Source organism: Paroedura picta, chromosome 3 (genome assembly GCF_049243985.1).
Source record: "Paroedura picta isolate Pp20150507F chromosome 3, Ppicta_v3.0, whole genome shotgun sequence".
Lineage (NCBI taxonomy): Eukaryota > Metazoa > Chordata > Lepidosauria > Squamata > Gekkonidae > Paroedura > Paroedura picta.
Window position 1 is genome coordinate 108924282 of NC_135371.1, and position 20924 is coordinate 108945205.

General features: G+C 40.6%; 1 protein-coding gene across 4 annotated transcripts in view; it reads left to right on the forward strand.

Moving 5' to 3' along the window:
- Window positions 1-20924, forward strand: part of SLIT3 (slit guidance ligand 3) — a 713209-nt gene that overhangs the window by 472622 nt on the left and 219663 nt on the right. For all 4 annotated transcript variants that reach the window (XM_077327142.1, XM_077327144.1, XM_077327141.1 and 1 more), the window contains 3 exons: window positions 9909-9980; window positions 11948-12019; window positions 18171-18242. In XM_077327142.1, coding sequence (XP_077183257.1) covers window positions 9909-9980; window positions 11948-12019; window positions 18171-18242 — 216 coding nt within the window. The remainder of the gene's footprint in view (window positions 1-9908; window positions 9981-11947; window positions 12020-18170; window positions 18243-20924) is intronic.

A 20924-nucleotide genomic window follows, 5' to 3' on the forward strand; every position in this document is an offset into this window, starting at 1 on the left:
CAGGACAGGTCCTTGAGATATATATGTACTCCACAAGACAGAAAGGATAAAAACTGTGCCCAAGCCTACTTTTTTTGGAAAACAAATGCCAAGATAATGGAATACTATTCATGTGATTAGAGAGAAGTATTATTTTTTTTATCTGGGGATAGATGCCAGGAACTAAACTTAGTGATACAAAAATTAGGTTGGACTAAGCTAAGATCTATTGAGTGCAGTAGTATTTCATTAAGATCTACCGGCTGTTTCTGCACTAGCAATATTATTTGGATTTGCATTTTAAAGAGTTGACGTTTTCATCTGCTTCCAAACTTCGCTTCATAGGGTGCAGACCCAAATTGCCCCATCACTTGTCTCACAGCAAAGGAATCCCCAGAAATCCTGATTCCATCTTTTAGCATGGGGTCTGACGGGGTCTAACGTGAGAATGTTCTGTGCAGAAATGTGTGTATTCAGGTTTTTCGCTGTGCCCGCCATTTGAGTAATTTGGGTACCTCACCTTCCATTCTTGCAATCTCCCTCTCTCTTTCCCCCCTTCCGAAAAATCTGCCCTTTTGTTAAAAAGGGGGTGATTGTGTAACAATGCTGTATCTCATGTTTGTTTGTTTATTTATATATTTATTCCATTTATTTATTTTAAAAGCAGTAATGTATAGTATTATACTATTTTTACTGATATAAAATCAGTAGCCTTTCTGGTTTTTTTTTCCCTGTGGCATTTCTGAGGGATACCCTTTTGTTTCTGACCCCTGTCCTAATTGAAAAGTCACATGCCAACACTTCCCAGAAGTCCACCACATTTCTCTATCTCCCAGTATACCAACCCAGTACTCTTTCTTCCCCTGGTGCACTTGCCCAGAAGTCTACCATGTCCATCTATCTCCCAGTACACGTACCCTACACTCCACTACATGTGTTTTTATCCTAACATACCCAACCATAGGCCTAAAAAGCCCATCTCTCTCCCAGCACACCTACACAGAACTTTACTACACCCATCTATCTCACAACAAACCCACCCAGAAGTCCATTAAGCCCATCCATCTCCTGGTGTACCCACCCAAATGCCTCTAAAGGTGTGACGTGGTAAGGTGTGTGGGTCACCACCTCTCTCTAAAGGGGAGGTGGGTAGGTGGCCACCTTTCAGGGGGGAAGGGGAAAGGGGTAGCTCACATCCAGAAACCATGTCCACGATGAGGTGATGCACTCAGGGGACTCCACAGTGTTTGTTTTGCATCTCTAGCACATCGGGAGACAGCCTACCACATAACAAACCAAACCAGTCCTCAAATCCAATGGGGTTTGTATAAGTTGGGGTTCAAGGTTGACAAGCTCCCATTTTTCAGGTTTGTGCCCACCTCTGCTTCTGAGATCTGATGAAAATGGGGCTATACTATGCCGCCTTTTCTCCTTCTGACACTTAAAAACTAACAAATATCTTGTGCATTATTGCGAGGCCGAAGGACAGTTCATGGCACACAAAGAACACCAACATGATGGCTTTTTAGCATAAACAATGGCCACAACTTTATTGTCATAAATATGAGCCAAGGCACACCAAAGGTGAGGGGGACGGATCCATCACACACCTCCCCTGCTGCAGCCAGCAGGCCACAGCCCCACAGGGAGAAAAAAGCCCCATCAGCAGACCTGCCCGCAGGGACTGAGTGATTCACGGGTCAAGCTCCCCCTAACCATCAGAACTGCTGGATCCTGGGAAGGTAAGCATAGGAAAGCCCCACAGGTATCAAACTCTATTGGAGGTTTCCCAGCCACTTGCAAGGTGATGTGGGTAACTCCCCAGCCGGGAAGTGACCTCCAATTACATGTGCAGCATCTTAAGCAGTGGTCCCCAACCTTTTTATCATCAGGGACCGGTTAACGCTTGATAATTTTACTGAGGCCCGGGGGGGGGGGGTAGTCTTTTGCTGAGAGATGTCACTGCCGCCTCCTGAGCCCCTGCTCCGCTTACTTTCCCACCGGCATCCCTGATTTCCCGCCACCCGCTGGGGGCCGCTGCCAGCAGCAGCTGCGCAGTGCCACGACGAGGGAGAGCCCCAGCCATGGCGGACACTGGAGAGCACCAAAGGTGAGCCGGCGGCAGAGTGGCAGGGCAGCCCCCGAGGCAGCAACCGGGGAGGAGGACGAGGAAGAGCTACGAGCCGGTACCGACTAATCCACGGACCGGTACAGGTCTCCGGACCGGGGGTTGGAGACCACTGATCTTAAGGAAGCTCCCGCAACCACGGGCACAGATTCTACCCAATAAGGATATGCCCCCCATACAAACTGCCAGCTGTGACATATGATACGAAACAATCAAAAAGCACTAGGCAAACAAAGAATACCGAAACAGGGAGGGAGGGGAAGCAACTGGCAGCCAGAGCAGCGAGCAGCAAAGGAGACAGCGTGTCTATGCTGGCATCCTTTTATATTCACAACCTCGCTTCATCCCCTCTAGAATTTCATGGGTGCCCGCAAGAGGCATGACTGCGCATGCTTGTGTGTAGGAGCTCTCCTGGTTCTTTGCCAGGCTTCTCTGTGCGTTGCTATGGCTGCTCCCCACTGAGAACGGCGGCAGCATTTATTTGTTTTCATGAACCAGAGCTCATTTTGCCAGGTGCATGAAGTATTAAATCGAGTTGCCAATGGTGTAACAGATTGTTCATGGATGTATTGTGCTACACATTGGAGATCCAGACTTCCATGTAACTTTCATATTCCAAGACTTTTAAGATCTTATTCTTTAAGTTCAGAAAAGAGAACATTTTGATTACTCAGTGGAGGAGAATACTTTGAAATAAAACAAACATTGAGTTGACCTAAGCATTAGAGTTTAGCTTCCAGTAGAGAAATCAGGACTTTTGTACTTTAGCTTTACCAGGGGCTCACTTTTCAGCTTCTTCCTCTACATATGTGCCTTTAGAACCGTTGTTAAAGACCTTGTTTTATTACATTTTGGCGCAGATTTTTGGCATTTGAATAAAGATTCATTCATTGTTCCTCAAGGTATGTGAACTAGATTTATGAAATCAGTTATACCAGATCAGTTTTTCAGTGTGTCTCTTGGTTACCTCAGGAGACAAAGATTGTTAGAAGTACCAATGAGCATTGTAGTAGAGAATGTATTTTCTGTGAGTTTCCCCCTAAAAGCCTGTCCCTTAATTAAATAAAATGGGCAAAAATAACCATGCAGATCTCTTTTATTTTTGGCCTTTTCCTCTTTTGCGTATTTTCTCCCTTTTCATTTTGGCTTGTGTTAGTTGAGGAGGGAGAAGAGGAGGCAATTTTACTTAAGTATTCCTGTCATTATTCAACCCCCCTCCTCAATCCTGCGTCAATTCTCAGAAAAATCTGCAGTGAGGAAGGGGACAATGGAAGAAGATGCACTCCACTAGCATCTTTTGTGAACTCTTCCAGATGATCCACGCTGGGGCTTGTATGTTATGTAGGAGCTCTCCCCTGGAGAAGCACCTGCCTGTGAAATAGCTGCAACTGCCAGAGGTGAAGAACAGTTCTTGCTCACAAATGCAGTGCTTTACTTTTACCCGCAGGAGGCTATTGCAACCATTCCTCTGTATTGTAAAAAAAGTGAAGGGATACAATGTTCAAGAAGGAGTTAAGTCTGTTGTCTGCAAGTCACTCCATCATCTAGGCCACTTTAATACCCAAGCAGACCAAGATCTACGTAGGGTGCCACAATCAAATGATATCCGCATTGTTGCTAGCAATCAGTAACATGGCAACAGGCACAGCTTGTGCCCATTGTTGCTTCCCAGATCCATGCTTCTTGGAGTTGTTGTACTCTACCACCTTCAGATGTTCTTCAAGCTATGTTAGGACTTCACTTGCTCCTGTAGACATGCTTGAAGGTAATGGTTTTCAGGGGGAGAAACAGGCCGCTTGGGAGAGGGGAAAGCAGAGAAAGATCCATCTCACCAAATTATTCCATGAACTTTCTCAGTATTTTCAGCTCAATATGGTGAACTCAATTTCCTTGCCGATGTTTGACATCCTCCTGATGTTGTGTGATGATTAGCTGCTCCATCCAAAGTATTAATCTCCTCCAAAGGAAAAGATGATAGTGTGATTTGTCTAGAGCAGCCGATTTCAAACCTTTGATGATGGGGTAACCCTGAAATATTCTTCAGGCTTTGAGTAACCCCAGAAGTGATGCCAGTTGACCATGCCTCCCTGCCATGCCCCTGGAAGTCACATGTTTACATTGTGCATGACATCACTAATAAAATAAAATAAAATACTTGTTAAATAAGATGTTAGTTTCATTTTTGAGCACCTTGCCTGAACAAAAACAACAAAGCATTCATCTCAGCTGTCATAAAGCTCACCATTGTCAGGAGAATTGATCTGTGTGATCTGGAAATAATTTGTAACTTTGGGAGATCTCCAGTCATCACCAGGAATCTGACAATCCAAGCAGAACCTGGGAATATATTTCTTCCCAGGGTTGAAAATGACTGCTGGGGCAAGGGGAAACCTGGAAAGAAAGGAATTTTTCTGCAGGCTGTGCACAGTCCTTGCACTAGATACAGGTGTAGTATCTTTGCCAGTCTCCAGGTGGGTCCTGGTGATCCCCTGGAATAACAGCTCCTGTCCAGACAGATCAGTTTCCCTGGAGAAAATGGCTACTTTTGGAAGGTAGATTCTGACCTTTTCTGCATCAGGAATTAGCCCTGTGTTACCGCTTGTCTGGTGGCCAGGCTAATTCCCAGTTCCACATGACATCAGTGTTGAGTCATGCTCATCCCAGGTATGGCCTGACTCAGGCCCTCTGTCCCCCCGTGGCAAGGAAAGATGCGAAATAAATTAATCCTTGTTCCCTTGATAAGATGATGCACAGAAGAGGTGCTAATAAGTAGAGAACACAGATTTCAGGAACCTAAATTGGACCTGTCAGGTTCAGGTGGTGATACAGTGGGGCTGTGAAATGTTCTACTGTATCATTCGATGTTTCTGGAATTCCTTCCCAGGTCCGCCTCATCCATTCCTGTTCAGTAAATGAATTCTTTGGTGACTCATAGCTACGTTGTTAATAAAACAGATTGATCAAGAGGTAAATACAGTAGCTATACTTAGTTCAGATTTTAATTTAAATTGCTTAGTACTTTGCAACCTGGAAGGTGGTGGTGGTGTTATCCAGTCCTCTTCATCCTCAGCATTCATATCTCTAATCAGAGGCTCAAACTTGGCACGAGGTTCCCTATAAAAAGGGCATCTGAAGAAAACATGGTTAATGGTTTCCAGTTCCTTAGTGTTATTAAATTTTCCTTCAAACACCATGGAGGGCACGTATAAGCCTGGTTCTCCAACAGTTGCACTGGCTCCCAGTTGAATTCCAGATCTAGTTCAAGGTTCTGTTTTTAACTGTTAAGGATATATGTGGACTCTACCCTGTGTATCTGACGGCACATCCATTTGTATTTGTCCCTCAGAGAGTTCTAAGATCAGCAAATGCCAATTGTCTGGAAATCCCCAGCATCAGGCATTGGCTCCTGCTTGGTGGAACAAACCTATGGGAGAGATCAGGGCCAGAGATCAGGCCTCTCTGAGTTCCACAGGGCCTGAAAGAAGAGCTCTTCTGCCAAGCATATGGTTGAGGCCAGCAGAAAAACTCACTGAACTCAGACCTCCCTCTACCCCCACCCTCCTTCCTTCTCTTTTTTTCTTCTTGCTCCCACAGGGCCCACAACTTTATACAGTAATTAGATTAGTAGAATTTTAATAACTGTTTTTAATGTTTTAATCTTTAGTGACTGCTGAAAGGATGTATATTGGTGAGTGCCTTGAACTGCCCTGAAGTGAGAATGAATGAATGAATGAATGAATGAATGAATGAATGAATGAATGAATGAATGAATGAATAGATATTGAGCACCTTGTAGTCAGAACAATATGCTTTTGGGCCATAAGTGATTAGGTTTTTAATTAATGCATATTCAAACTGCGTTCTACACCAAATAACTTGGTACTCTGCATGCAAAACCAGTGCTGTACAGTAGTTAAACTGTAAAACTAGGAACTGGGTGTGGTGGTGGAAAGTGCCATCAAGTCACAGCTGACTTATGGTGACCTCATGGATTTTTCCAGAGGGTGGGGGGGGTAGTAGTAGTAGTAGTAGTAGTAAATCTTTGGAGGTGGTTTGCTGTTGCCTGCCTCCACATCACAACCCTGGTAGCCTTTGGAAGTCTGCCATCTATTTACTAGCCAGAGACTGCCAAGATCAAGGTAGCCTGGGCTATCCAGGGCAGGGCAGGATGTGGGGGACTCGGGTTCAAATTCCCATTGTGCCATGGAGGCTAATTGGGTGACTTAGGTCACATGACCATTTATATTTGTTTATTTTTATATTTGTTTATTTATTTAAAACATTTTTATGGCACCTTTCCACCAGATTAGGGTTTTTTTTAATTGTGAATATGAAAACACTTGAGCACTAAAACATAATTTAAAATAATGTATAATTCAGTAAAAGCACATTAAACAACCAAAACCAAGAACAAAGGGCCATAACGGGTTTTTTTTTGGGGGGGGGGTTCCAGATGAAACAGAAAAAGCCTTCTCCTATTGTTAGAAGATATCAGTACAGGGAGACAGACAAATCTCCCTGGAGAAGGAATTACAGAGTTTTGGTACCATGACTGAGAAAGCCCTTTCATGGGTAGCCACCTGTCTAGTGAGGGCACCTGAAACAGGACATCTAAAGATGAATAGAATGAATGGGTAGGTTCATATGAGAAAGAGCAATCTTTAAGGTACGTTGGTCCCAAGCCATATAGGGCCTTAAATTTCCATATCAGTACCTTGAACTGAGCCAGTAAGCAAATTAGCTAGCCTGCACAGATGGAACAAAGCTAGAGTAATATGGTCCATACCACCCACTCCAGTCTAGTGTTTTGAGTATGAAATGGAAATGTAAAGATATAAGGCACTTTAAGTCCCCATTGGCAAGAAAGGCTAGCAAATATAATAGGACCTGTGAGACCTAGGTTTGAATTCCCATTCTGCCATGGAAGCTTGCCAGGTGACCTTGGGACAATCATGCACTCTCATCTTCACCTACCTCACAAGACTACATGAATGAGAGACAGTGTAAGAGTCTTTGAGTCTCCACTGGAGAGAAAGGTGGGGTAGAAATGGAGAAAACAAATGAATGAATAAACCATACTAGCACAATCTTGTTCAAAACCTTGTAGTCTTTGCATGGGCAGTGGTCTTCCTCGTGGTTGCCTAGTGCAGCAGGGATGAATTCTGACACAGTAAGCATATCCCAGATTTCATAACAGAGCATTGCTCTTTCATTGTGGATTCTATTAATTTGATCCAAAACCACTATCATCAGTGTAGATAATTCCTTTGAAGAAATAGAAAGAGATAGCTGCAATCTAAATTTGATCTGACTGTAAGCTTACCTTCAAGACACATGGTTTTGCCCCACCCCATATTCTTCACTGGCAGTCTCCAAGCAAAGGTTGGATACACACTTTTCTTGGATGCTTTAGGATGCTTAGGGATGATCCTGCGTTGAGCAGGGGATTGGACTAGATGGCCTGTATGGCCCCTTCCAACTCTATGATTCTATGATTCTATATCTAACAGACTGCCTGCTGCCTTATGCCCTCGCAGAGCATTGCACTCTGCTGGTACCAATTTGCTGGTCATAATTGGCCCCCTGGAGGTTCACCTGGCCTCGGCCAGCCCCAGGGCTTTTTCTGTCCTGACACTGACCTGGTGGAATGAGCTCCTGGAAGAGCTGAGGGCCCTGCAGGAACTTTCTGACTGTTTACACACTGGGAACATCACTGCCCCAGCTCCCATGCAGGAGCACAAATCAGGGGCAGATGGGGGTGCACATGGCCAACGCTCCACCATGTGGGTGCAGGAGGAGGTGGGGCAACCTGCCACGACTAAAACTCCAGCCTGCAGCCCGGCATGAAACCTCCAGTGCGTAAACGGTCTCTGTGTTCTGCAAAGCCTGTAAGACAGAGCTCTTCTGCTGGGTTCTTGGTTGAGGCCATGGTGCAGAAGAGCAGATGGGCCCTTCCAGGCTAGACCATCTGCAGTGGAGTTGGCATCCACGGAGTGTCCCTTGAGGAGCAGAGTGGGGGAACTATTGGATTGGGAGGGAAGAGGATATTTTTTTGTCGCCAAGATGCTGTTTTTGATAGGGGATTAAGCGTTTTATGCATTTTATGAGAAGTATTTTTATGTAACCTGCTGTGAGACGGCTTGACTGATAGTAGCAGGTAATAAATCTAATAAATAAATAAATAACAACAACAATAATATTATTTGGAAACTATCTGGTAGCAACCTTTTTTGAATATACATCCCTTGTATTTTTCACACCCTGTCTGTGAATTGTGTGAGTGCTAGCTGCAATGGTGACAAAACATGCTGAACCTTGTGATTGATTAGGACAGGATTCCAGGAGTCTATTCTTCACTTGAAATTCATTTGTCACCTGTAAGTGTATCTCCTTCTTCCTGTGATCATTTGTTTTGTTGAGTGTCTGGTCAGCCAAGCAATTTATAAAAACAAAAATCAAAGCCAGAGCATATAGGGACTTATTTCTAATGCCACATGATGTTCAGGAAAATATATATTTGACTCCTTCAGGCTGCTCCACACTCTCTCCAGGTTTTGCTGTTTTATTATTGTCCTTTGACCTGAATAGTTGTTGAAGCCTTAAAAACAAAGCTCCCAAAGGGCAAAGTAGCCATTTCTTGGTAGAACAAAACAAATTACAGAGTTGTAGAGCAGGAAAGTACCTCCAAGGACATCCCTTCAGGATCCTGAGGTACAATTTACTTCTATCTAACCCCTTTCAGGTAGTTTATAAACGGTTGTTTATTACATTAAGAAACATACTGGAACCATCTTGGACTTCTATTTTTTGTGTTGTTTTGTCATACACATTCTAGCAACTTTCTATTGGTAGTGAAGTACAGAGAATCTAATGTGAACATCTATTCATCCAGAGTGCCCTCCTGTCATATTTTAGCCTGCAGTTGACTATTTTTATTATTTTTGGTGGGGTTTTGAAAATGACATTGTAGCAATATTTTAATTTTTGTCATATATTGCTTTGAGGAGTTTTTTTTTTTTACTTGAAAAGGGTTCCTGATAAACTTTAATGTAACTTTAATGTAAGTATAGATTCAAGTGGGTAGCCATGTTGGTCTAAAGCAGCACAACAAAACAAAATCAGAGTCCAGTGGCACCTTTAAGACCAACAAAAATTTATTCAAGGCGTGAGCTTTCGATTGTCTGAGGAAGAATGCTTGCACTCAAAAGCTCACACTTTGAATAAATCTTTGTTGGTCTTAAAGGTGCCACTTGTTTTGTTTTAATGTAAGTAATAAAGAGTAGTTAGAGTAGTTCAGCAGTGGAATAGGCTGCCTAAGGAGGTGGTGAGCTCCCCCTCACTGGCAGTCTTCAAGCAAAGGTTGGATACACACTTTTCTTGGATGCTTTAGGATGCTTAGGGCTGATCCTGCGTTGAGCAGGGGGTTGGACTAGATGGCCTGTATGGCCCCTTCCAACTCTATGATTCTATGATTCAAAATAAATTCCGTCTAAACATCAGGAAGAAGTTCCTGACAGAGCGGTTTCTCAGTGGAACAGGCTTCTTTGGGAGGTGGTGGGTTCTCCATCTTTGGAGATTTTTAAACAGAGGCTGGATAGCCATCTGACAGAGAGGCTGATTCTGTGAATGTTCAAGGGTGAGGCAAGTTACAGTGGATGAGCGATAGAGTTGTGAGTGTCCTGCATAGTGCAGGGGGTTGGACTAGATGACCCAGGAGATCCCTTCCAACTCTGTTATTCTATGAAAGATTATTTCTGTTTCTTTTCAAACTTGAAATTAACATTTCTCATTTTCCTTATAGCCGCTTAGAACAGAACTCTATCAGAAGCATCCCTCCCGGAGCTTTCTCTCAGTATAAGAAACTTAAAAGAATGTAAGTACATTAAATGTTCTAATATATTTTTAATGTATATCGCTGATAGTGGTGATCTGGTGAGTCCAACAGAAGTGCACAGTTATTCTACTAATTATGGGAAGAACTCAAGGGGAGTGGAATGGGAAGGCGACTGTAAGCCGCTTTGAGCCTCCTTTGGGTAGGGAAAAGTGGCATATAAGAACCAACTCTTCTTCTTCTTCTTCTTCTTCTTCTATGGGTAAGAACTACATGTACAAAGGTAGCTCTTGAACACTGCAATCACTGTGGTAGCTTCAGCACCCCTGATATGCATGTATGTGCCATCAGGTGACAATGAATTATGGTGACCCCAGCCAGGAGCTTTCAAGGCAAGTAAGAAGCAGAAGGGGTATGCCATTGCCTTCCAATGCACAATCCCCCATCTAAGCACTGACCCTGCTTCACTTCTCAGATCTCAAGCTATACCATTCAAATTTTTAGCATCTCCTAGCAAGTCAGACCTCTGAATTTTTTTTTCAAATCGCTGAGTAGAGTTGTTGAAAGGTAAAGTAATACTTCCCATGTTCATACAAAACTGACCTAATGTATTTGTTTGGCAAAATATATTTAATTCTAATTTACATGGTGAGATTTGTGTGGATTATCAGATAATGTTTTCAGATTTTTATACTTATTTAGGCCAGTGTGTTAACGCTAGTGTAGTGTTAACATGATGCCATTAATAACATCTAGATTATCTTCTGTCCTGTGGAGTTACTCTGTCTACTCAATATTTTTCCTTAACATAAAATTTCTTAGAGAAAACGCCAGAGGCAAATGTACTTGCTTAATGATAACTTAATTTTAACCAACTGGCTTCTAGCAGGGGAGACTGCTCTCATATGAGTAATTTTCCAAATGTGGTAATAGGATGTTTATTATCTTTGACAGAAAATAGTTTTAATTTCTAAGAAAATATAGTGATTCTTTTTAATACAGTGTCATTGTTGGTCTGGGAAATGCTCAGCAACTTCAGTATAATTACTCTGCATTTATGTCAGTAGTAAAAGAAAGCAAAACATGGCTGTGTTTATATTCGGAAACCTATCCCAAGAGAAAAGTTGAAGAACTTCATTAACAGGCCTGCTGATGGTCATTTGGTTTGAAAGCAATAATATGTATTTGTAGGATATGTAAAAGATCCCAGAAGTCCCAATGCTAAACATATAGATATAGATATTAACTTTATGTTATGAACCTTGATAGGTAGTGTCCAGGTCTAATCATAGATTGTGAATCAAGCTGAAAAGACAACAAAAAGGATGCTCTTACATTGAACAGAATTGAAACCCCAGTTTACAGGTGGGGGAAGTTTCTGATTAGATCCCAGAACTGAGCTTTATAAAAACAAATACACTTGTATGGGGCAAACCCTCCTCCCTTCATAAAACATTATTCAGTTCTATCTAAATTAATAGTGATTATTTTGAATGTCAAAACCAATTCCTCTTAAAGTGCTTTAATCATTCAAGTGTCCCTGATAGGAAATCTTATTATATGCTAGTTCCCAGGGAAGGGAGGAAAAAAGACTTCATCATTATTAGACACTGATTAGAAGAAGCAATAGTTGGGTAGTGGAGGGAAATCCATTGCAGAGATCATAAAGAGATGGCAAGATCTGTGAGTGGATCTCATCTCCCAGTATCAGAGGAGACAGAACAAGTTTTTCATAAAGAAGGCATGTTCCAAAGTGCAGTTGTGTCTTTTTAGTACTTTACTTTAGCAAGACAGAATTAATGTGTTCCTAGTGACTGTTAGCAACTTTTCACCAATATTTGCTATCTTTTCAGTGGAAATAATCTTGCATTCACAGGATTAAAAACTTTAAGCAGGGCTAGCCTGTTTGTCACTGCTATCTACAGATAAATAATTTAAAAATGCTTAGGGCACATTGGCAAATCTTGGTTTAATCAGTTCCTTGCTTTTTCCATTGTATGTCTTTACAGTGATATCAGCAAGAATCAAATATCGGATATTGCATCAGATGCTTTTCAGGGCCTGAAATCTCTCACCTCACTGTAAGTAGAGGGTAACCTTGAATAGGAGATTTGGAGAGAATCTCAAAATAATAGATCAAATATTGAGTTTGCGATGCTTTCCTGTTCTCTTTGCATTTGTCACCTTGAGTGAGGGCCCTAATCTTCTGTAAATTGGAAATTGATTAGACAGACTTGAAGATGACATTGTTTATGTAACTCCAGATTTTTATATAGATGAATACTTTATAAAGGTTAGTTATTTAGCCCTTGAATACATAAGCACAGGCAGTATTTTTCTTTGACGGAAAGTTATATTGATATTAACAACAGAAAATATAATTTTTTTTGAGACTGCCTTGCTGAATAAAGATCAGAGATCCATGTATTTTTAAATTTTAATCTGCAAATTATATTCTTAGATCAGTGGGTCCTGATCTTTTTGAGACCATGAGTGCCTTTGAAATACTCGGACAGTGTAGTGGGTGGGGTTGAGGGCAACATAGAATTACTGCCCTAAGAAGTGGGGCCACACAGACAAACACACAAAGCCCAAGTACAGAGGAGAAGAGAGGTAGTTTAAAAAAATAAACTGGAATAAAGAGGTACAAAAGAGAATTAGATTAATATTGTGGTGGCAGTTGCACAGCTAATCAGATCTCCAGTGGCCAATCAGAAGCCAAGCTATGCAAGAGCCCTACCCTTTCCTAAAAACACTTAGCAAGTACCAGGAAGGGTGTTGGTGGACACCATGGCAAACACATATGCCAAGCTGGGGATCCAGGCTTAGAACCCTGGGGCCTTGATCACTAAATGCCTAGTATATTGTTTTCTCAAATGAGACATATGAAGTTAAATACGGAATAATCCAGTAAAATGCAGATATTGGCATGTTTTCCTCACTTGTCTTTGTCTTTAATAATATGGTGTGGGGAGGGAGTTCACATTTGTCTAAAAAACATGCTGCTTCAACAGTTTACAAACTCACAGATTTTAAAATCTTTGGAAGAGAAGCTTTGAAAAACCAGTGCTTAAAAAAAAAGATCAAAGCACGATATATAAAGGGATAATTAATGGATTTCTCAGAGCTAACAATAAAATATCAACATCATTTTAGAGTTAAGTCCATGTTTATTCATCAGGCCAGCTACTGAAGATCTGCTCCTAGTTCTATTATTTCTGCATGCCAAGTTGCCATTAATAACCTGCAATACCTATAAACTTCCCATCTAATGTGTACAATAGAGACTGCCACACATACATCTGATTGATTGTCTTTCATTTGCATTCCAGTAGTTTGCATTCTCCAGTGAACAGAACTCACTCACTTTAATCCTTCATGTGTTTATTTATTTTTATTTTAGTTTTATAGGCTGCCCCTTTCCAAATGGTCTTGGAGTGGCTTACAACAGTTGAAGGATTAAAAACCCATACAATACAGTTCAGATCTTTAAAATGTATCAACCTAAAACCTTTCTAACAAATTAAATCTTCCCCTTTCACCCCTGGAGACTAAGTATGCCAGTATTGACTGGCATACTTCAAGATTGGGAGGAGTAAAGATCCAGCTGAGGGGCCCATTCAGATGGTGATAGTGGTACTTGTCCTCAACCAAATGTCTAATGGAAGGAGGTCAGGCTCTTCAGGGCTTGCATCTCTGCTGGCAGCTCATTCCACCAGGCCAGAGCCAGGGCCAAAAAGGCTATGCACACCTATCAAAACCCAGTTTTGAAAACCAGCAAAGCAGTTTCCCTGTGTGCAAACATAAGTAGAAGCACTTGACAGCATGTGTAAGTCACAGTTATCCTGTCCTTTGATGTAGCATAGTCTTACATCCAGTGTCAAACATGTGTGCAAGCAGCAAATCTTTCAAAACTTCATATGGGGAAATAATGGGGGGGGGGGAGCCTGTGTATGCAAAACTGTACGTGCCAAACTACGTATGTATGCCAAATAACATTCTACAGTTCTTTATAAATGTTTCATATTGGTAAAAAAGGATTCTATTCCGACCACCCCCTAAATAAAATATGCACATACTTACCCAAACTGTCTTCTTGCATTTTCTGGCCACATATGTTAAATTGACTGTTGAGAAACATCCAACCTTTTTAACACATCACAGTTTTCCAAGCTCTAGTCCAATCCATACTGTACCTTTTTAAGGTACAAAAACTGCTCAGATCATTGTTCCTGTTACTTACAATGCAAATTGATTTAAATTGGCTCAGACTGGAGGAACTCTGTGTAAGAAGGCATCATTAGTCCTGGAGTGTCCATTTCCTTGCGTGACAGTCTTAGACAAAGAGTTGTAAATCAGGACAGAAACTGTGAAGTTCAGACCAAAGAGGCTTGGAATCAAGTGATGATGTAGTGATCTCATTTACAGTAGATAAGCAAAATAGCTTGGTTTTTTATCTGTTCTCCAGATAAGAGTCCACTGCTCTTTTACCACTACACCATGTTGAATCTACTGGATCATAGAAGACTGAATTCAAATTGAATTCTGTACATTCGCGAACCAACACTAAAAGAACTTTAACCTACTTTCTCTGAAATTTGTGAAGGGATTTGATAAGTCGGTCCAGTTATTAATAGAGTGAAAGGATGAAAATTATCTGAACATTGAATTCTGTAATGTCATATAAATGCAGCCTGAGTCCAGTGGCTGAATTTGTTCTGGGTCTTGGCTCAGTGCTTCATCCTCCACGAAGCCTTGTGTACTGCATGCCTCGTTAAACATTCTCTCTTGACTGCTTGGTATGCAAAGTGCATTTTAGCTGTCACCCATTTCTTTAAAATTTGTCCTGTATGTGATGAGGTGTTTTATCAGAACAAGGTGTTAACTGTCTAAATTTTGTGATACAAAGCTATATGCAAAACAGCTGTTCCTAGAGCTAAAGTGATAGACTGCATTGTTAAAATGTAACAACAAAATTAAAATCTAAGTTGGCACTACCAGGAAATAGTACTTTTTATTTCAAAAAATTACACATCATACACTGATATACCTACTGTAATTAAATGATGGATTGTCATTTGACCTGAGCAACGGTGATTACCATCGGTGCTGGCAACAGTAGCTTTGATCCAAAGCTCATTCACATGCAGAAGACACACCTATGCAAGCAAACTATTTCACTGATTACCACCACCACCACCACCGTCTGGAAACTAACTGCAGGGGTTCAGGAATTCCTAGGACACTTATGGGAGGGGGAAAGCAAAGTTGGCTACACAGAATCAGTGATCCACAACATAAGTTCAGTGCCCCCCCCCCCTGGATTTCTTGATATCCAAAACATCAGTGACTTCTGCCGAGTTAATTACCCTATTGACTGATTTGTGATACATGATGGCCTGTCTGTTATGACCATGGGGATAAAAACATGAAAATAGTAATCTGAGTTACAGAACTATGTTTATTAAGCAACTTTGTTTGTTAGGTAGACATGAAATGTTTTAGATACTGTTCCTCAAAAATCCCCAAAGGTCCCCAATGATCAGAACTTGTTGTTTGTACTAAAATCTTCTCATGTAATTCACAAGTCGCTCGTGTTGAGATGGTCATAAATGTACTGAACGCTAGGCTTAAATGCATACTAAAAACATACTAGTCTATTCTGCTTCCTTGTAAACTCCGTTTTCACTTAATTTTGCTTATATTTGAGCAAGTAAGTGTTAAGGGTGGCTTGCTTTTTCATGGCAGCTGAATTGCGCTGAAAGCCAAAGTGACTATATATTGTGTACGTTCTTTTTTAATTCTTCCATGACCCAATAAACTGAAATGAATTTTAATTTAATTCAGTGAGGCCACTAGCTTGAATATCATCAAAATGAATAATCATTGAGTAAGAAATTAGCATCTGCTTTTTATTATGTGTTATATTTATAGCCCACCCTATTATGTGGGCTCAAGATAGACTACAGCAGTATCACCAAAGAGAGATATATTACTAGCCTCAAGGGGCTTACAATCTTCTTGTCCAGAGTATCTGATATATAAGGCTTCTGGTTGCCAGTAGGCTTTCCACACATTTAACTTGGCAGTGCTGGAGCTTAGAAGACCTTTCCCAGACTGTCTGGAGACATTTCATGTTATGTGTCAGGCCAGTTGTCTTTTGCTCACTAGTGAGAGAATTTATTTCAGGTCTGTGTACAACATGAAATTCTTTCGCCTTCTGATTCAGACTCCCAACCAATTTTTAAAGGTTAGATCCATTCCGATCCAGACACACAGCCAAGCCTAGTATTTGACAATGCCATTCACATAATGAGTAAGAGTGTGTTATGATTGGAGGGAAGGCTATAGTCAGAGAGGGGGAAAGATGGTATTGAATTAATATGATGGTAGACCATGGCTGTAATCATTTTTACCTGTAATTGTTTGACTTATTATGCTGGAAATACCTTTCATTCCTTGGAGTTTCTGATATTCAAAACAGCTATTATCCAGAATTTGTGAAGCTTTTAAAAGTGCAGGGCTGTTAAGCATAAGTTTTCTTCTGTTGCTTGCATTCCAAGTCCTTTTGAAGTCTTCAGACTGCTTTTAGATTATGTTATTCTTAAGAAAAAGAAGTGGAAACTATTTCTAAATAATGAAATTGGTTGTGAGAAAGCACCAATGTAACAAAATATTATTAGACACTGGTATTTAGAAAGGTTTGCCAACATATCAAGTGTTTGTCAATCACCTGCTGTATGCTGCTGCTTCTTTTTTTGTCCGTCTCCCTTAACCCCAGTGTAATATAAACACAGCTCCTGGTACCACAGGATTGGCATATTAAGAATCAACTTGTTGACCAAGGGAGTGTACCATCTTTTTAACTATTTGGTTCTGTCTTTTCAAAACCAGTTGAGTTGTCAAAACAGCACATCCCTATCTCTTCTTGGGTGTTATCCTGCTGCAAGGAAGCTAGTTGTCTAGTGGTAGTAAATGCAACACCAAATGAAAAGGAGAAATTTTGACAGTAGTACCCATTATTGTATCACCTACGTGGGTTTTTTTTGTTCTAAATAATTCTCTCTGCATGTCCCCAGGGCTTATTTTGCTTTATTTCGTAATACAGATCTTCACTCCAGCAATACTGTCATTTGTTTTTCATTTGCCAGATGCTATTTGTTTCATTTATAATGGCTTGTTTCCATTGGGGACCCAAAGAGGCTTTAATTGTTGCCCTTGCCTCCCTTGTATCCCCATAGCCACCCTGTGAGGTAGGTTAGGCTGAGTGTGTATGGCTGGCCTAAGGTCACCCACCAAACTCCCATTGAAGAATGGGAATTCAATCCTGGATCTTTGAGATCCTAGTCTACCACACTGGCTGTAAGTGCCTAACATTGCCCTGTGAAGTGCTGTTTCTCCCATCTAAGCCACTGACTTCACTGTAACAGTTTCCTGGAAGTCCCACTGAATAGGCTCTATAGTATTCTAAGTAAATCTGCTTAAGCTGGTGTTGTAAGCATCTAAGAAACTGAAAAAAAAGGCTGAAGACTCTTATCTTTCTGGTAATCAGAATATGGAAAGAAATTTACAGTGCAATCCTAAACAAATTTACGCTCTTCTAAAGCAATTGATGTCAATAGTCTTAGACGGGTATAACCGTTAGTCCAGTTCTTAATTACGTTATGAAGGTTACACAAATATTTTCCTAGGTTTGAAAGATAATATGCTTTTTTTATCATAACAAGCAATGATGCTCTTTATATGTTCAGTTGTATAATTCAATGCTACATTTAATTATTTATATGTATCAGTATTTCGAGCATTTTGTATATTCTAATGCATGTTTGCAGAGTAAAAAGCTGTGATATACAAAAGTTTAAAGCTTTTTTAGCAAAACTGCAGTCCCACTAATTATCCAAAACTAACTAGAGCATGTCATATTTATAACTACTATACACACAGCTACTTTTTTTTCATCTCTGTAGAATTTTCATGATGAACTTGGTAATTATTAAGCTGCAATGTTTTTGCACTGCATGATGTCCAATATATTTTGTGTTGGAGGTGAAATAATAAAGTTTTAACAATATATTGCACAATTTCAACAAATTTTTCAATGATAAAAGTTGGGAGAGACCAATTAATTAGCTAAAAGTCCTTTATGTTATCTACCACTTAATAATGGGAGATGGAAACATCATAAATAGAAGATCTTTTCATACCATATATTTGTTTCTTCCTGTTTTTCAGAGTACTCTATGGAAATAAAATTACAGAGATTCCCAAGGGCCTTTTTGATGGGCTTGTGTCTCTGCAATTGTTGTGAGTATTATTTTTCCTGTTGAGACAAATTATAAATAACATAAACTGTTGTGCATTTTGAATGTATCTGCTAATTTCAACAGATTCCTTACTGACCAGTTGCTTTGTATAAGGATTCTAAGTTAACTAGGCATATAAATCCAGAATAATATCAAATGTCAGCATGGTGGCAACAATAGTCTTGAGAATTCATGCTTCATTTTGAGATACATATCTTGATAAGAGTTGGTGATATGTAATATATTTAGGTGGACGTAGGTGGATTATATATTGAAGTTCTACTGTAGAGGAGTTCTGCTTACATTTGATGAAGAGGCTACATTCTGTAAATTGTTTTGCCGTAGGATTGATTGATGGCTGCATGTTTACTCTTGTGGGAATGTTTCCTTCCATTTATAAAATATTCATTTTTCTAAAGTCATCTTTAATACAGTATTAATTTGTAAAAAAAGTGATACTAATAATATAAAAATGGGAAACAACAATTTCCAAAAACAATGACAAGACTTTACACTTTCAATGGTTTTATTTCATAATAAAAATAAAAAAAGGGACACTGTAGGTTGAGGCTGAGCGGGCTGAAAGGCCCAGCACTGGCAATTATGCACAGCGCCGGCCCACTCCAGCCGGTGCAGACGCCCGCAGTATCCAGGAAACCGCGACAGTACCCGCGTTTCCATAACGTGGGCCTGCCCTGGCCCTGGGCCAGGCCATGCCCATTCTGGCGGCGGGGGCTTGCATAATCGGGGATTTCCCCCAATGTCCTGCTGCCGCCAGTGCGGGCATTCTGGCCCATGCATAATGGGTCATTGTGACAAAACATCTTTATATACTCTCTAATAAAGTGAATTATCTGTAACCACAGAGGAAGGAAATATTGAAGTCATGGAGTTCAATGGAAAAATTTAGGTCACTGTGCTGCAGTTAATAGTGAAGATTTCAAATTTAATATTAGTAATAAGTATTAAAATAGGAATTGAAAATAAAATTGCAAGTATCATGATATCAATGTATGAACTTCTTTGTAGAGAAAATAACACAGAAATTATATTTATTATTTCTTAAAATACTAGAATTCTGGATCCCCAATTAAATTATTACCTAGAGAATATATGAATACAGAACATAATGGGCTCTATTCTACATTCAGTCAGCATCACTCTGAGTTTTTTATCAGTGGTGCTTTAGCCATCATCCCTCCTATTTCATCATTATCAGCTTCCCAGTGAACCAGGGAGATTGCTTGGCTTAGGGACAGTTGTGTCAACTGCCCAGGTCATCTCCCTATTCCAGAGAGTGCTTAAAAGACTTGACAGAATAGTCAGCAACGAGGAGGGAAAATCCCCAGTGCTAAGAAGATCCTATCAGGATAGATTAAGCACCAAGGGCAGGCTATCTTAATTGGTTCAGCACCCCTGTAGAGGAAAGAGAAAGCAGTAAATCTAAACTCTATTAGGTAATGATCTGTCCATGACTAGGCAATAACCTTTAATTCAACCACCTCTAGATCATCCCCCCCAACTGTGTATTTGACCAAATGCAATGTGTGCCCTGCTAAATGTGTGGAGCCAATAATCACTTTGGGGGCAGGCCCATGGTTGTCATGGAGTTCATGAAATCTTGGGCCATTCCTGACAACCTTTAACATGGATATGAAAGTTACCCAGTAGAAAGAAGCAAGAGTCCAGTATCATCTTAAAGACTACTTATTTATTGTCTGACAAGTGTAGTGTAGCCATCTGAGGATTGTCCGGAAGCCAGTTAAGGAATATCTGGGGGTGGTTTGCCATTGCCTGCCTCTACCTCATGACTTCCAAGATCTCATGGAATCAGGCTTGCATCAGCTATACAAGCCAAAACACTTTAAAGACTAACAAAATTAGTGGCAGGGTATGAGTCACTGCTTCCTTTTTCAGACAGAGATCACCCAGGTGAGTCACCTGGGAACACTACCATGCTCAAGACAAGATTGACTAGATCAGGAAAAGAGACGGATTGACATCATGGGAATAGTACATCAGCTGAATCTCTACCTGATCCCAGTCACTCAGCACCTCAACCGATGGACTGAATCATGGTATACCACATTGATTGCTCCTCCATCCCCTGACTTGGCCTGCTGCTCTACAGAGAAACCTGGAGGACAGAGCAGGGTCAGATTTATACCCCCAGCTTTATCCAGCCAGCTCTCTATAACACACCATGCTTATCTACAACCCGGTCTCAATTGACTGTAAGGCAAACTTGAAGGACAAGTGACTAACCAGTGGCCAGGCTTGTTTCTTCCACCAAAATGTTTTTTTTAATTATTATTATTTCTCAAATTTATATCCTGCCCTTTCTCAGGGGCCCAGGTTGGCTTACAGCAGTTACATTTTTCAGTGGGTTAAAATTATAACATTTAAAATTGATAAATTACATTTAAAACAGTCTAAAAATTCAGAATTCAGTGCCATTTTTCTGTTGAGAGAGGGAGGAGAATAAAGTGCTTTGTTAGTATATTGAGTGAATGCTTGGTTATATTTGGAGGTTCTTTGTTTGGTTGCTGTTGTTTTTGAAGGGAGGCCAGCTTGTTGTTGGTATATGTTTAGCCTCAATCATAGACCTGGCAGAATAGCTCTTGTTTTACAGGACCTGCAGAACTGTTTTATGTCCTGCAGGGCTCTAATTTTACTTGAATGA